The sequence below is a fragment of the Phoxinus phoxinus genome, assembly GCF_949152265.1.
Source record: "Phoxinus phoxinus genome assembly, chromosome: 1".
NCBI classification, from domain to species: domain Eukaryota; kingdom Metazoa; phylum Chordata; class Actinopteri; order Cypriniformes; family Leuciscidae; genus Phoxinus; species Phoxinus phoxinus.
The window spans coordinates 27,438,785-27,456,820 of record NC_136876.1 but is presented as its reverse complement, the minus strand read 5'-3'; the positions used below and the strand labels follow the sequence as shown (position 1 = coordinate 27,456,820).

At 37.4% G+C, this 18,036-nt stretch overlaps 1 protein-coding gene across 1 annotated transcript; it reads left to right on the top strand.

Moving 5' to 3' along the window:
* The first annotated feature begins 5,219 nt into the window (after window positions 1-5,219).
* Window positions 5,220-17,758, top strand: ppp1caa (protein phosphatase 1, catalytic subunit, alpha isozyme a). Its single transcript, XM_079625273.1, has 7 exons — window positions 5,220-5,805; window positions 10,949-11,080; window positions 11,973-12,203; window positions 12,846-12,950; window positions 13,933-14,156; window positions 14,244-14,378; window positions 15,065-17,758. The coding sequence occupies exons 1-7, from the start codon at window positions 5,751-5,753 to the stop codon at window positions 15,176-15,178; spliced, it is 996 nt and encodes a 331-aa protein (XP_079481399.1). The 5' UTR covers window positions 5,220-5,750; the 3' UTR covers window positions 15,179-17,758.
* Window positions 17,759-18,036: the final 278 nt, after the last annotated feature.

Here is an 18,036-nt window from a genome sequence, read left to right as displayed (position 1 = left end):
TAATATCATTTTTAAATTTCAGATTAGTTTTAGTTAGTTTAATTAATGGTTTTGTTAGTTTCAGTTTAGTTTTTATCTTGTGAAAACATTTCTATTTAGTTTTTATATTTAGTTTTAGTAATTATAGTTTAGCAGAGTTAACAGAACATTTCCAGTTAAATACATTTAATTTCAGCATTTAGTTTAATGTTCGCAGTTTACAATTAACTCTTGTGCAAACTTCTTAATAATACAAATTAAATAATTTGAGATTGAACAAAGAACCAAACAAATGCAGTTTAAAGTAAAAATGATTCATTCAAACTCATTCATATTAAAGATGAAAATAATTTTGTTTAAAAATATGCATATGATTATTATTTATTTTATTTCTATGATTAATCATTTCAAACATATTATTGCATTAATCAGTTTATGTTTTTTTATCTATTGTATCTTTTAATATCACTACTCACAGTTACACTCATTCATGATATTTAGTTTACTTCTGAAAATGTAGGCCTTCGTCTATTTGTGGGCTAGACATGCTATTTATTTTTTCCGTTTTCTGCTCAGTGTCTAATATGTGTGCTATCTTGTTTATTAGATTAGATGGTTATCTAAGGGCTGCCAACTCTCACGCATTGAGCGTGAGACTCACGCAATTGGCCCTTTTCACACGCTCTCACGCCACACATCCAGTTTCTCACGCAGAAAAAAATCGCGAAGCAAAGAGGACACTGACAACGACAGACAAGACAGAGCAGGTTACTTTTGATATAAAATAAAGTATCAGCTCTCAGATTCTGTCAATTTTATTACGCAATTCTCTTCTCGGCTCTGCTTTTCTTTACTATTAGTAAATAAACCCAAACTTACATATGCCTCGGATCAATCAGTGTTTTTCAACTGCGGTAAGAAGTCAATAAAACAGGTAAGCTAGAACAATGTCACATAAGTTACATTTACATCATTAATATGTCCACTATATTAGGCTACATATACTTTTACTTATATCATTAACATACTATAAAGTTGTTATTATAGCCTAATAAAGAACGCATTATATTTCTTTAAGGTGTTATTTTTAACCTTTAATAAAAATAGCCTTGGGCTCTCTTTGTTTACAGCATTAGTGATTTATTTTTTAACATCGTATCTACTGTAACTAATAATTATCAAAATGAATCGATATTGAATCAAGTTGTCAAGCAGTAAATTACGGTATAGACTACAGTAACCTGCCAGTAATTGTAACCATGCAGCTAAACATTGTAACATGTTGTCAGTAAACTTAATAAAAATAAGTTACCAAATGTTTTGATAATCACAACTTATTGTGATGCAAGTTTTTTTTTTTCACATACCCCATCAGCCCTTGACCTACACCCGACCCCGCCCCTAAACTTACCCATCACGTGGGATTAGACATAGCGTTGCAAATACTTATTTGGCCATTTCTGCTACTTAGGGCTGGTTCACACAGAAAGCGTTTTTGCTTTGAAAAACGCGAGATGCCGGCAGTGGAATGGAGAAAAAGCGCAAGGTCTCGGGGCTTTTAAAAGTTTTACTAATTTTAACCTAAATGCCGCAAACGTATGAAGGTAAATGAGTAGCAAAACTCGAGAGCACGTAGATGTGAATTTGAGAACTTGTACAATAAATATTTGTACTTGTATGCTCAAATTTACACTCACAGCTTTGATGTGAAAACCTGTAAAATAAAAATCTGAAGTTGAATGTTGAAATTTGTACTCGCAGAGAATAGTCACAAACCTGTATTCTGAATTTGAAGCTGCAGACAAGTAGTCACAAATGTGTAAAATGCCATTCACAAAAATACAATGGCTGACACAAACGTGTAATATATATTTGCACTTCTTCTTACATTCATATTCCCAGTACAACCTCAAATAGGCACTTGCAACTCCTCAAATCTGTCACTACAAGTTCAAATTTCGCGCCTTGACTTTTGCTACTCTTTTCGCGATATATGAGGTGCAAAACTGACTTGTGCACTTGCAACTCAGCGGCGCGAGAGAAGGGGGGGCGGGGGCGGGGGTGTTTAAAGGAGCCGTTCTATTGGCTGGCGCCTAGCCAATGAAATGGGTCTTTTATTGTACGTGATGATGTCACGAAACCCGCCTCCTCGTGGACGCTAACATGGCTTAATGCATTAGACTGATTTTAAATAAATAAATGATATTATTTAACTCAGTAAACACTAAAGTAATTAAGCATAGCCTACTATAAAGCAGACGAGCCCAGAATATGACATAAGAAAGCAAATTTGTATTCAGTGCAAATAAACCTGCTGCCTGTTTTATTAATAATAACGAATTGTGTGTTTTTTATTTTTACTGAGTTTGATAATATAATTTATTTATATTAATATCAGTCTAAAGGCATCTTTTTTTTTTTTTTTTTTTTTGCTAAATGAGGGATATCTATCCACCTTATTTTTTTTTACTTTATTAAGGTTTTTGAGTTTTCAAAATTACAGAAATCAATATCAAGTTCTTGTCACATTTATTTTAATTTTTTATACACATTTTCACATTTTGTATAACTTGAAACACAACAATAATTTAAATAAAAAGAAACAAACAAACATTTAAAAATAATAATAATAAAGGGCATCACAAACATAGGCTATGTTAAATTCATTTAGCAGAGATACAGATCTCTGGGCTTTTTGATTTTTTAAAAACTTTACAGACTCAAACTGCATTTTAAAGGCTGCTTGTTTTAAAATACTCCATTTAGTTTGACAAAAACAAATCGATAACATATAGGCCTATTGTTCCCACTCAAATGAGGGAAACATAACCCAAACAAATTTAGATGGAGGAGAAGAAATATTAACAAAAAGAGATCTAATCGATTGGTTTCTGCATTAATCATTAATTAAATCAAGTTTATCTAAAAACAAATCATCACGTACAATAGAAGACCCATTTCATTGGCTAGGCGCCAGCCAATAGAACGGCTCCTTTAAACACCCCCGCCCCCGCCCCCCCTTCTCTCGCGCCGCTGAGTTGCAAGTGCACAAGTCAGTTTTGCACCTCATAGGCCTATATCGCGAAAAGAGTAGCAAAAGTCAAGGCGCGAAATTTGAACTTGTAGTGACAGATTTGAGGAGTTGCAAGTGCCTATTTGAGGTTGTACTGGGAATATGAATGTAAGAAGAAGTGCAAATATATATTACACGTTTGTGTCAGCCATTGTATTTTTGTGAATGGCATTTTACACATTTGTGACTACTTGTCTGCAGCTTCAAATTCAGAATACAGGTTTGTGACTATTCTCTGCGAGTACAAATTTCAACATTCAACTTCAGATTTTTATTTTACAGGTTTTCACATCAAAGCTGTGAGTGTAAATTTGAGCATACAAGTACAAATATTTATTGTACAAGTTCTCAAATTCACATCTACGTGCTCTCGAGTTTTGCTACTCATTTACCTTCATACAAACGTAGTCATGCGCGAGACTCTCCAAAAGACTATAGTGCGTGTTTACTTTACATTGAAAAATAAAGTATCGCGGTGGTATGGAAAAACGTGATTTTCCGGTACAGGATATGTGCTTATTATGAAAAACGATTAGGCCTACGAAAACGATGATCTATTTTTGTTCATTATCATTTTATTTCAGTTAGGCCTAGTTTTTCAGTAACTGGTAGTTTAGTTTTAGTTTTTCACTTTTTGTGAAATGTTTTTTGACCAGTAGGCCTAGTTTTAGTCCAGTTTTCGTTTACGAAAATAACCTTGGTAAGTAGTAGGCAGCTAGGCAAGTATACCATGTTGGCCAGCTGAGAATGTTGTGGAAAATTGTCTTCTCTAATTTATGTTGTGGGAAATTGTCTTCTCTTCCTTGCAAAAGAAGGTCAGGATCAGAGCTACAGAAATTAGATTATTATACTATTTGCAATTATTATACCTTGTTATTATCTGTTATTTCGCAATAACCAATTTACATAAGATAGGCTATGTACAGACTGTTACATAAGTCTGGTAAGATTCCTGTTCCCACTATTAAGTTCCACATATTTTGCCTTTCTCTCTAATTGTGGCATTATGCTAATTGATGGTCAACCCTCTTTCATAGGCAAAATGTAACATTCTCCAAGGCCAATCAACTCCCAGAGGCAAGACACCTCCACGCGACACCTCTTAACAATGTTCTTATAATCTTTCACATCGTCTGGTGTTTACCAGAAAATCCCTGACTATGCAAAACTGCTCAGTGGCTGCACAAACTTCTCATCTTGACCTTTGTTGTCACATTCACATAGGCCATAAAGCCTTAGAAACACATCTGGCTTTTATTGTATTCAAACTAATTCTACAATTGTTTTCTATGGAATAGATTAAATATTTCAACAAGAATTGCATTAATCCACACTAAAAACAGCCTCAAAACAAAACAATAAACCACATTTTTGTGTGGCTATTTTAAGCTGTTGTTGTCAGTAAAAATGTGCAAAATAGATAGTTTGAGAAAATGGTCACAAAAATATTTGAGCCTTTTTCATCAAAATATAGAGCAAAATCGTCTTTGTCCACAATAGTTGCATTCAGATCCAGACTCAAAACACATCTGTTTAGCTGTGCATTTATGAATAGGCACTGTGCCACTGTTTGCACTGTATTTTATTTCCGTTTTATTCTAAACTGTTCTTATTTCCTTTGATTATTTTATTACTTCTATGTAAAGCACTTTGAATTACCATTGATTGTGTATGAAATGTGCTAGGTTAACTAAACTTGCCTTGCCAAACCTGATGGTGTAAAATAGGTGCCCAGGCCAAACACCTTAACACACATTAACACAACTTGAAAATGTCATCACCAGAATAAAAACTAAACTGAAACTGACCATCCGTGATTTGGTTTATTTTACAGCAATCAAACAGTACAACTTGCAAACGGGAAACTCTCTCAAGAAAAAGGAGGTGTGGTGTTCCGTAACGTCTAATAGAGGGCGCTAGTGTGTTAGAAAATGATCCAGAAACACGAGCAAACCTGTCATTTAACAATTTGAATCACAGTGTCAGCGCCTCGATATAATAATGTGCGCCTTAAACTATTATTTATCATAAAACATATAGTCTATAAAACTATAGTACATTATAAGTGGCAGCAATTTCATAGTACATGAACATCCCCTCACCCGCACTCTCCTTTTTCACCTCATTGACGTCATTACTTTACAACTCGGGGTGGAACTCTGGAAATGAGATGTGAGTGAACATTAGCCAATGAATGAGCACACCCTCAGTTCAAATGTGAGATGTAAGCCAATCATTTCCTTGCATTTACAAGCAGAGGCGGGCCTTATCAGCCTCCGTTGATTTCGCTCTTCATCAACACGGTCTTTTTTTAAAGTTCCGTAGACGATGAGAGAAGGGGGGTTGTGAAGATACGGAAAATAGGGACAGTTTGAATATTTTAGATGTTCACGGGACATAAAAATAATCAAAAGAAGGGTTGAAGGAGTATATCTGGGCGTTTTTTGTACCATATTAACCATTTCCTGGTGTTTAAATACGGGTAGGCAATAGCTAGCGCCATCAGGCTAACGGCGTTAGCAGCTAGCTATCAACCAAACGACAAAGGAAATATAGCCAGTAAATTCACATTTCCATAACGATATCTTTTATACGCTTAGCTTTTTCGGATTGGGGCCTTATTTTTTGACCAACCACCAATATAATAGAAAACGGAAGACTCGACCTGTTTGAATAAACCCTACAGAAATCCACTAAAATGGCGGAGCCGGACAAATTAAACATTGACTCCATAATACAGCGTCTCCTGGAAGGTGAGAAGAAATTCAAATATCTTTAAAAAAATTAACTGTTTCTCCGAAATGGAATGTGTAAAACCATCAAATACTTTTGCTTTTGTGTTTGTATTGCATGTATGTCGTGTTACAGAATAGTAGTAATCATATTTTGTGCTCTGAAAAAAGCCGGGGGAAGTGGAGCGAAATTGCAGTTACTAGCCAACAACCAGTCTAACGTTACACTAATTTACTAAAACGCTGCCTGCGATTTTATAGTCAGTCACATATGTCATAATAAAGAACATGTATAGATGACAAGTGTATGCTCTTTTTTATATTCTCGTAATGTTAAGAATATTTAATTCAATGACTAACATTACTGTTGTTCCGGTATTTCAAGTGTTTTTTATTTCTATCTGTGTCCAGTTGTTTACCTTCAATTTCTGCAGGGGAAGTCCTGTGTCTAATTAAAACCTGCAGCAATAGGATTACTTTAACTAATGAGGATGTAGTTAGTGGAAGTGCATTACCAAGTGATCTTCACAATAGAGGCCTTCACAACATGGCATACGTCGTGGAAAACGTGATCACTTTCTTTTTTGCCTGGGATATTTTAAATTTAAGCTGTTTTATTTATTATCTGAAGAGAACATTTCTGTACATAAATGTTTAGTTGCATGCAGTTGCACTGATTGTAAATACTTTAGCCCTTCCATAGAGTTTAATTATTTTGGAAGCCCAATGTTGTTCAAGTTTTTTTTGTTGGTGTAATGTTTTACAATTTGATATTTATTTCTACAGAGTTGAAATATTTCAGAAAATACTTTGTTGTAATTTAACGGTTGAGATTTTAATCAAGGATCTGCTGGGTGGTAGGAACAGAATTTGTCCATTTTCTCTTTGGCTGCACCAGAAATGTCTTTAGTACGTAATGCTTACCGATGCCTACTGATGGTGAACATTGTGAACCATAGCACAGATGGGCTTAATAAACCTAAGCAAGGAGTTTATTAAATATCTGACTCGCATCAAACGTGTGTTGCAAGATGGAAATGCTTCAGGCCGTTTTGTAAACTATGTACCATCTTTCCAGCCGTTTCCGTAGCAAAGGAAGTTGAGCAAGGTCGTAAGCTGGCCCACACAGCATCTGAGCCCCGAGAAGTCCACAGAGGCCTCTTTAGTTTCTGCGGAATACATCATTCATAAAAATCATGCAAATCTCCACCCCTTTTAAATATTTTTGGCTTGTTTTATTGTGCTTTCATCTCCATTTAACACATTTTGCCATATTTTAATCCATTCCACAAAATTACATGTATTTGCAGATTCTGTGTGGGCCTGTTCATGAGTGAAGTTTAGACATCACAATTACTGATGGTGCTGGCTGCTGGGTCATGTGGTCTGCCATCGCAAGAGTGATTGAACAGTTTCCATTTTATTTATTTGGCATGCAATTGAATGTCTCTTTTCTAGTATTTTATTTTTTATATGTAATAAAAGGAAAATACACACACACACACAGTCATAAAAAGAAAACCTTTTCCTCGTACCTTTCACCTATTGGCTTTGGGTTATGTTGGTAGCACGGCTGTGTAAACCTTGTTTTTTATGCCTTGTAAATCACAGTTAAAAAATAAATAAACACGCCTGATAATAGTTGTATATAAATCTCCTTATGTAATCCTGCTGTCCTATTTTCCCTCAAAGCTTGAGGCCTTCATACGAAGTCCTGATTCTCCTGAGGATGATATTTTTTATGGCTGCTCTGCAGGTTACACAGAAATCACTATTATATATTTCATATAGATATTATATAGGCCTATATTAATTTATTGTGCCTATAATGGTCATATATACACTGATATTAGGCTATATAAATGTAGGGAATATTTAGTGAGTAGTGGCTGAGTTATGTTTTCCTGTTCTCAACTCATTTATAAAGCACTTTCAAAACCATTAGAATGTCCATAAGTAGTAAATAACTCTAAAATACATAACATAAAATAACATCAAAACGGTGTTATCTTATGCTGTTCTCTGTACGATGCTGTTCTCTGGACCCAAGTTGTTGCTGTCAGTAATTTTGAGGGTAGGGAAAAAAGCGCATTGCTCTGACATGCAGAAATGGTCAGACTGTATGCAGGCAGGTTGTGCTCAACAATACACATAGGCTATAATACAGTGAACGTATCAGTGTCCTATTTCGCAAAGTTTTCTTGGGTTACTGTGTAGGTTGGAAATAATTACTAGAAGTTGCATAACTTAATCCTCCCTTTTAATGAACCCAGCGGTGCCTCTTTTGACAAGCCGTACCCTTTAAAAAAAAATCTGGATCCTAAGACTTGTTCGGTGGAATGTTCAGTGATTCCAGCTTTTAAGTCTAGATCCTTTTGGTTCATGCTGTTCTATACTGCAGCGCTGTTGTGCCCAAACTCCCAAAGCCTCATGGCCAACCAACGGAAAATCAATTGTTCTGATTACAGGTGACATGTAGGAAACTTTTGCACGTAGACTGTTGCTTTTGGTTGTTTTATGCTGGTTGCTGTTTTCCCAGCATCTGCTATTCTGTTGAGGTGTCACATAAATAAGTTGTTTTCTTCTCCTCAGATTGTCCCTCTATCTCATTGCCTTCATTGGATTAAGTGTAGAGGGTATCACCTCTGAGAACTTGCAAATTCCGAGGGAAAACACATGGATGTCCGTGTGATGACCGTCTTCATGACGATTAAGCACTGGACTGTTAGCATGACTATTTACCCATCGCATGAGATGGATAGATGCAAACTTCTTGTTAAATTTGATTGATTGCCGTTGTTGTTCTCTGTGATTATTTAAAGGACTTAACACACCTACGAGCTACAGTTCAAATAGTTTATTTGATTATCAACCCAGTACACCCCCTATTTGGTGGGTGGTTGAACTGTTCTCTGCACTACTGTTTTTCTACTTATTTATGGAATTTAGCACACCTTGCTTAGAACACCTACTGGTTATTGTTTGAGTGGTTTATTTGCTTGTTTGTCATATAGGTCCACCCCCAACCTTGTGTTGGGTCTAATCTCTGTGATGCTTATTGGCCCCATGACTAACTTTAGAGCAAGTGCTGTTTGGGCATTAGCCGGCCTTAATCTGGGTTTAAAGTGACGAGCGGCAAGATCCTATTTATACCCACTTTTCACTGGCTGAGCTGACAGGCTTCCGGTCACTGTCCTGGCCCTCAGATCACTCAAGTGCTGAAACCTTAAAGGCCTCCTTTTTTGAGACCCCACCTAACTGTTAATGGTGCTGCCTCGCTATTGGTGCATGTTTGGTGCACATCATCTGATTTGTTTGCTCTAAAGTCCTCTATTAAAATGAAACCAAGGTAGTTAACGTCAGTTATTATCAGTAAAAAAAAAAAAAGTGCTTCTTCCCTAATATGAAAGTCAAATTCAGTGTAATATCTCTCCTTTGTTGTGCAGGGGAGAAAGTGAAATGTAGCTTCCCAGGTAACTTTGATGCAAACACAATGCTGTTTGTGACAAAGTAGTAGCAACTATACAATATGCATTATCAAAATGTACAAACAATAAACCCATGAGAAGGTGAATAATATAGATCTTGTGCACACACAGAAAATGGCACACGATGTCAAACAAACTAGTTAGTTCAGTACCAAATCTATATTAAAATAAAGGAAATGTAACTAGTTTTTCAATTCTTATAATACATCTTCATGATGCATACAATCTTTCTGCAGTATTAGAAGCATCGTTTACAGACTTCAGTGTCAGTGCCGTAGCATGCATATTTGAAGAATCCTCACGGTAAAAAAACGACATTAAGTACGGTAGTTAAAAGTCTGTAAGGTTTTTAAAAAAAAATTTTTTTGTAACGTCTCATGCTTACCAGGGCTGCATTTATTTGATCAAAAATAAAGTACAAATGTTGCTAAACATGATTACAATTTTATATATATATATATATATTTTTTTTTTTTATATATATATATGACACTGCATGGTTTGCAGGAATTTTTCACTTTACACTGTGAAGTGTGCTGTAGGTGTCTTTTAAACAGCTGCACGAATATGTATTCAGTGTGGGTGAACATTCAGTCAGCCAGCTGTTTTTCTCTGTGGACTGTCACGTTGAATGAGACCTCCTCTGTAGAGATGGGTGGATGCAAAGAAGAATTTTGTCATGCACTGTAAAATTGTTTTGGCAGTAACATTGTTCAGTTTGTATGATGTGGGCATTGTGATTTCATAACATTTCAGTACTGACTATTTGTGTGTCCTTGGTTAATTTGTGTAAAGCAGCATTCTTTAAACGTTTATTTTGAGGTGTAGGCTGGTTGGATCGATTTTGTGATTGCACAAATAAGCCATTTTCCAAATCCTTGCATAACTGCCTGATTATGTGAGTCACCGGGATACGCTCGGTGTACGCTACAATATTTCTTGCCTGAAGCAAGCCTTGTGAAATGTATATTTAAAATCCAACAATGGCTTGACTACAACTGCAGGGATGCCTTTGGGTCTTTTATTTTTACGTTCTGAACATCCCATGTACGGGTGCATCATTTCAGATTTTTGGCCATTGTGACCTCGGAGATGGCCACTTCAGCTCTGTCCAAATAGATGGCAATATTTCTCTTTTCCAGATGCATCATATGTGCTTTCTGCTGCTGCCAGCTAAACTCGCCGAACAGCGCGGCATGCTGCCAATCTAAAAGGGCATGTTTGAATAATACCACAGGTCTGCAATCTGTGAGATGACAGTCTGTTTAGACCCTCCGTCACAGCACGCCATCAAATCTCTTTTTTTGAGGGGAGGGGGGGTCTGTTGACCCATGTTTTTTTGCCATATGTGCGGTTGTGCTAGTGTGTAGACTAAGGACTGCTAAGGACTGCTTTAACAAACCTGTTAAATTCTGTAAATGCCTTTGCCGGGTCTTGCGCAGTTGGGGTTCCTGCTTCACCAGAGACGCATGATCTAGTGTTTGAGTGCACTGACGTCTGTGCGTCACTTTTCTGTACATCCCATAATTTCAAAGAGCATCTCATCCTCTAGCTTTTCACAGTTTTTAAAAACACTTATTTTCTGATAACAGGGTCTAATCTGGCACATTTGCTTTTTGTTATTTTTTGGCCTGATTCCTCCTTTTCTCATTTTGTCTCTTTTGTGCTTTTTCCAGTTAAAGGCTCCAGGCCAGGCAAGAACGTACAACTGACAGAGAGTGAAATCCGCGGCCTCTGTCTCAAATCCCGAGAAATTTTCCTCAGCCAGCCGATCCTGCTGGAGCTGGAAGCACCGCTCAAGATCTGTGGTATGTTAGTCCTACAGGCTTCCCACGATCATGGAAAACCTTAAAGGGGTCATATGACGGTTCTAAAAAGAACAGTATTTTGTGTATTTGGTTTAGTGCAATGTGTTTACACTGTTTTAGGTTAAATAAAAGTTATTATTTTACACATACCGTACATTATTGTTGCTCCTCTATGCCCCGCCTTTCTGAAACTTTTACAAAGCTCATCGTTCTGAAAAGCGTGGTGTGCTCTGATTGGCCTGCAATCCAGTGCATTATGATTGGCCCGAATACCTTAAGCGAGTGACGGAAATGTCACGCCCCATACCATATTTGGAACATCAGCTCCCATAGCAATAACGACAGGCGATAATGTCCTGTCGATACTACCTTATCAATTCGACCCCGAAACTGATCTGGCAAATGCAGATGACCAAACTGATTGATCAACTTTGCCAGTGTGACTGGACCAGAACATATCAGATTGGTATGGGTTTATTTCATTGGGGACATAATTGTTTATTATGATGACTTATACTGTCTTTTTACGCGTTGCGTAAAGGGGGAGAGATCACTATGTAAACACAAAACCATGTCTGCATTTGTGATCGTAGAAATGACAAACAAATGCTACTCTATACTGCTCAAAACTCAGAATAATTTATCCATATTTTAGCAAATTCTTAAAATATGCAAAAATACTTACAGGCTGTGTCTGTGAGTCAAAAGCGCCAGACTGTACTTGCAAAGATGTAACTTTTACAAAGAATATCTCTCTGGTTACAAACAGCTACAACACACCAAAGAAAAATGAATATAAGAAATCGCATCATATGACCCCTTTAAAGGAATTCAGATCTTAATTAGTGGAAATTATTATACTAAACAAATTTTTTTTCTGTTGCGTGTGCAGGTGATGTTCATGGCCAGTACTATGACCTTCTTCGTCTCTTTGAGTATGGGGGCTTTCCTCCTGAAAGCAACTACTTGTTCCTGGGCGACTATGTGGATAGAGGGAAACAATCTCTAGAGACCATTTGCCTCCTGTTGGCCTACAAAGTCAAATATCCTGAAAACTTCTTCCTTCTGCGTGGCAATCACGAGTGCGCCTCTATCAACCGTATATATGGCTTCTATGATGAGTGTAGGTATCAGTATAAATTCTGAATTTGATCTCTTACAACTAGGGCTGGGCGATATGACGCATATTATTGATGACAATGTCTTGGAAGTATCGTGATGTTGATTATAACAGTCAGTTACCAGACGATCATCGACAATATACGATAATGACATGTATAATTCACATAGCTGCATAGTTGGCATACATGCATTTATTCTCATGCAATAGCATGAATTAAGTATTTTCTATAGGCTAGCAGTTAGTAGGGTTAGAATAGAAAATCGATTCCAATTCTTGATATTTAAGCGCAAGATGCACCAAAGAGAACACTTCTGCATGCGTGCTGTTTTCTTGCTGCGCATACAGCCAAAGCTCGCACAGAGGGCCACCTCTCATATAGTGCACGGACAAATACACATTATGTCCAAATATGCCCATAAACGCAGTCATTTTTGTCTTAAGTGAATTTAAACAGTTGGCTTATAGGCCTATTGGATTGACAATATAATTGGATATCGCAGTGTTTTTTTAAGGCGATTAGACAAAATATTTTTTACATATTGCCCAGCCCTACTTACAATTGAATAAATGCTTATGATTCCTTTCCCATATACACATTTCATGATTTTGAATGCTCATAAGCTTTTTTTTCTATCCTCTAAGGTAAGCGACGGTATAACATTAAGCTGTGGAAGACCTTCACAGACTGTTTCAATTGTTTACCTGTGGCTGCCATTGTAGACGAGAAGATCTTCTGTTGCCATGGAGGTGAGTGCAGGCAGAGGTCTTCTGTCCCCATGGCAATTTTAATGTTCTGCCATAACTCCTGTATTGACTTTGCAATTTCCCTGGATAAGTTAAAATATTGCTGTTTATAGCCATATGACTGGGAGACCATAAAGTTTGGTTCATTTGATTGGCACGAAATCTCAACGACACACCAGGGGACTAACTAGAGTCCTCATAAAAAGACAGAGTTTTGTGTACACTTCATTTAAGTGTATTTTTGCAAATGAGTGTGGGAGTAATCTGCTCTGGAAATGAACTGTAATTGATTAGTTTTTTCTTTCTTTTGTGACAATCATCATATCCTCAATATCTGCTGTGCTTAGCAATGAAATGCAGTAAATATGAACTCTTTTAAATATAAAGATCCAGATGGAGTGCTCATATAAAGATGTTACGGTATATATTTAGATTTTTGCTTTAAGCAGCTTAAACTTAAAGGTGCAATGTGTATTATTTCTGGGGATCTATTGACAGAAATGCAATATAAGATCCATAACTGTTTTCAGTGGTGTATAAAGACCTTACTTATGGTGCTTTTCCATTACCAGTACCAGCTCGACTCGGTTCGGCTCGTGTTATACTTAGTAGGAAATGTATTAATACATTTTGGTGTAGGTTTGTTTTTTACTAGGGTCCTTTACTGATTGAGTTGACTGAATCCTGAATCATGGTTACTGAATTAACATTCGACTCACTTATTGAATTGCAATCCTTTACTTTTAGTCATGTCTTCTATTGAAAGCAAGACATATTAATGGTATTTTATATTAAATATTTGTTCTAAAATTATATTTAATTTTTTGTTATAACATTTTGAAGGATTCTGACATAATTGATTCATCTTGCTTGTAAAGCTGTTTAGAAATGTGTTGTAATTTCTTGTGCTGTTTTAAAGCCCCACGGTGTCTGGATGCAAAAAAGAAGTGCACTGTGAAATATAATGAATTGTTTTCTGCTCCAGGCCTCTCTCCAGACCTGCAGTCAATGGAGCAGGTGCGGCGCGTCATGCGGCCCACGGATGTGCCTGACCAGGGGCTGCTGTGTGACCTGCTTTGGGCCGACCCAGACAAAGATGTGCTAGGTTGGGGAGAGAATGACCGTGGTGTGTCCTTCACCTTCGGTGCAGACGTGGTGGCCAAATTTCTTCACAAACATGACATGGACCTAATATGCAGGGCACATCAGGTTAGTATGCGTTCTGATGTTGTAGGAATGATTTAACAAAGCCTTGTAACATTAATAGACTACAAAATGTGACGTTATCTTGTGCAGGTGGTGGAGGATGGTTATGAGTTTTTTGCGAAGAGACAGTTAGTCACCCTGTTCTCCGCTCCCAACTACTGTGGCGAGTTTGATAACGCCGGGGCCATGATGAGTGTGGATGAGACACTCATGTGTTCCTTCCAGGTAAGAGATGAGCTGTCATTTCTCCTCCCTCTCTTTTGCCTATACCTGATTACAAGGCTTTCCAGGTTCTCTGCAAATGCATAAAGTATAATTTGACGGTCTGGCCAACTTCCTCTGTAGATTTGCATTAGGTCATCTCCGGGAACATTTGTTTTCTGCGTTTACAGTGATTCTATTGTTCTGTACCAAAACCTAGCGCACTGCCTACAGATGAAGGCATCATGGGGACACTCTCAGCATAAAGTAAAAAAACTAGGCAACCTACTTGTAACCTTACTACCATCTAAGATTGCTCCTTCTAAATGTGCAGTCACATTAGCAAAATGGTGTGGAAACCAGGCACATTTGTCTGTCATTATTGTAGTGATTTTTAATCAAGTTAATTTATTTTTATAATTTGGGGGGGAAATGGGCCTTAAATATCTTTCGTTTCTATTTCAATAATATTTTTTTTATGAAAATAGCCAAAGAAGCTGGCATAGTTAAACAAAAATCAGTAGTTTTGAATTAGTCAGTCGCTGGGTTCTGTGGTGGTTAGGATGGTCCCTATGTAGGTAGCTCGCTAGATTTTGAAACAGAGCTTATATGCACCAAAGCGCTCTCTCTGTGGGAGGACGTGTCTATATTTGGAAGTCTGTGAGCTGTCGTGCGCCGTTGCTCACTCTCGTCCTCTGTCTTTTTCTCAGATCCTTAAGCCAGCTGATAAGAAGCTGTACTACGGTGGAGGAGGTGGAATGGGCTCAGGACGTCCAGTCACCCCGCCGCGAAATTCAGCCAAGGGTGGAAAAGCCAAGAAATAACACCCGCTGGATGATCCCTCCACCCCCAACGTCGTCTCTCCTGAAAATTCCCTACTCTTTCTCTACCTCCCTCCCTTCTTTCTTTCCGTCTCCAAATGGCTATAAAGCAAAACAGTACCCAGGGTTGAAGTCCTTTTTTCTCTCTTTCTTTTTTATCTTTCTTTTTCTTCTTTTCTTCATGTAATTTTACAAATGTGTGTTTATATATACGAGACTGCGTGTGTGAGCATCGGTTATGTTTGTTAGGCTCTGTGTTTGTCTTTCCACCCATCCTTCCCCTCCCCTCCACCGCTCATTGCCCCCATCTCTCCACCTGTCTCTGTCAGGGAGCCTAGACGAAGTCTACATTTGAACTCCCAGCCAGGCTCTGGGAAAGATCGAGACACAGAGGGGTCAAAGGGGGGCAGGTCGAGAGGTGCGGGTGAAGTCCCCCTTACTGTTTATGTCCTGACACCCTCCTGCATTCAGAACTTGCACATCCTGCATTAGTTAGAGAGCCAGTCTGAGTGAAATGTGATAAATGTATACACACACGCAGGGAGAATGGATGTGCAGAGAAAGTGTGAGGTAGAGAGAGACTGTCACAGGTGCATAATTTCCATTTAGAGATCCAGTGATTTAAAACAATCAATCATGTTGGAACTTTTTCCTTTTTTTCTTTTCTTTTCCCCTTTTTTTTTGTAGATTGATCACAACAAAAGCTTTGAAATTCTTTGCTTACTATGTGTGTTTTTTTAGTGTCTTTTTGAAAGACAATTATCAATAAAGAGAACTTTATTTAAAAATCCTGTACTATCTATCTTACTGTGTCCCATTCTCCCAAGTTATGACTCTTCCTCAGGTGTTGCGAATCTGTCCTGTTCTCTATTTTCTTTGGTTTTATTTGTTTAACTAAAGTGGATTGAATGTAGTCTTTTAGGGTTGACCAAAGTTGACATTTGCTGAGAAGGACCGAGATTGTTCACCTAATAATTTTCTCTTTGTCTCCAACTTGCTTGCTGCCTCTCAACAGTGAACTCGGTCTCCCTTTGCCTTCCAATTATGCTATTCTCCAGTTCACCTGTTTGATTACTCAAACATAATTACTCTTATCTGTCCTATTGATCTGTCCTTTTCTTTTCACTTTTTGCTAGTTAGCATTATCTGGGTTATGAAGCACTGGGCGTCGCACTCTGCTCCTGGATCTTGCTTTGCCAGCTCAACTTGTCCCTTGCGTCTATAGATCTGTTGTCCTTTTCATTCCCCTCCCTCCATTTCAAACTGTGTGTTCTGAGTTGCCAGACAGGATTTAAAGTTTGATCCATTTAAGTCTCAACGGAGTTGCTACTGTAATTAGGATTTAAGAATTTTGTTTGCCTCAAACTCATATCACTGGTTCCAGCAGGTGGCGCATTTCACTAAATACTAGTTATTCAATGTTCATAGGGGATAAGAATATTGCAAAGCAATACACTAGTGTCCTCTGCTGGCTCAAAGACACTGACATTAGTTGTTTTTTGTTTGTTTTCGCCTGCTTTATATGTTCTGAAATGAATAGTTTTGTAATTTAAAGCAGAGTAGCAACATCTACAATTATTTAAATAAGCAGGTAATCTTTGGTTAAGCGTGTAGATTAAATGTCTTCTCATATGAAAGGAAAAGAAAAAACATAAACAAGGGGTGTCCATACTCAGTCACTGTCCTGCAGAGTTAAGATTCAACATGCATGCCTGGAAGTTTCTAGTATTCACGGAGCAGGATTAGACACTGATATAAACTATATGGTGGCCTAGTTTGAAAAAAAAAAAAATCTTTGGTTAACAATGCTTAAGATGCTCAGAAAGGTGTGTATACTCAAGGTGTGTATTTCATTGCTGATGAAACCATTTTAGCCAATGTAGGAGACTAGCACTGAAAAATTAGAGTAATAGACAGATGTAGTCGACCGCGCTACACACCAACTGCTTTTTTGCATCACGGAACTAACTGTCACATACAGATCACTGCAGTGGCAACATAACATGAAAAATCAATGTCATTCCTCATCTGGCATCTTATCGTCAGTCTCAAATCAAGTATCATAACCATAATATAATCATAATATCGCTCTTTTCTGATAGATATTGCATATGTTTTGGGTGGGGGGTTTGAACTAAGTATGTATGGCGTCAAAAAAAAAGAAGCAAAAAGTTGATGTATTTCCTTTTGGTTGATGGCCTTTCTATTATCTCTCATCTCCTCAGCAAGGCTGGTAGATTGTCCACATTTTGCTTTGCAGCAACACTGAGATTAAGACTTTATTAATAGACTTGTTGTTGTTTATAAATATATAATTGTACTTTGATTTGTTTTACTTGACAGAGAGCAGGATATTTAGATGATGTAACTTTTTTTCTTTCTCTTATAAAGCAATCAGGGATGTTTTTCCTTAATGCAGTGTAGTACCTTATTTCAACTGTACCATAGGTATAAATAAGCCAATTAAAGGCTTCAGGGGAGGGGTTTTCGAGATTTTGCTTTTTCAATGCAATTTGATTTCCAACCACAAATCCTGTTTCTCAGCTACTGGAAACAAAAATAAAACAGTGTATTTGTACTGGCTGTTTTGATATTCCTTCAAGATTATTGATGATTGGGCATCTAAATGTGATCGATTTTCGAAGGTGTCTTTCAGTAAATTAGACTAATTGAGAAGATGACAAACAGTGTCTTTTAAATTGGTTAAAACCACACAATATATGATTTGCTTGGATACATTTTTATTTTTATTTTATTTTTTTATAGAAATATGTTCCACCCTGACAGTAGGGCCTACAAGCACAGCTGAAAAATTGAATAAAACAGCAGCTATCCTTGAAGCACGAAACCCATGGGGGGAA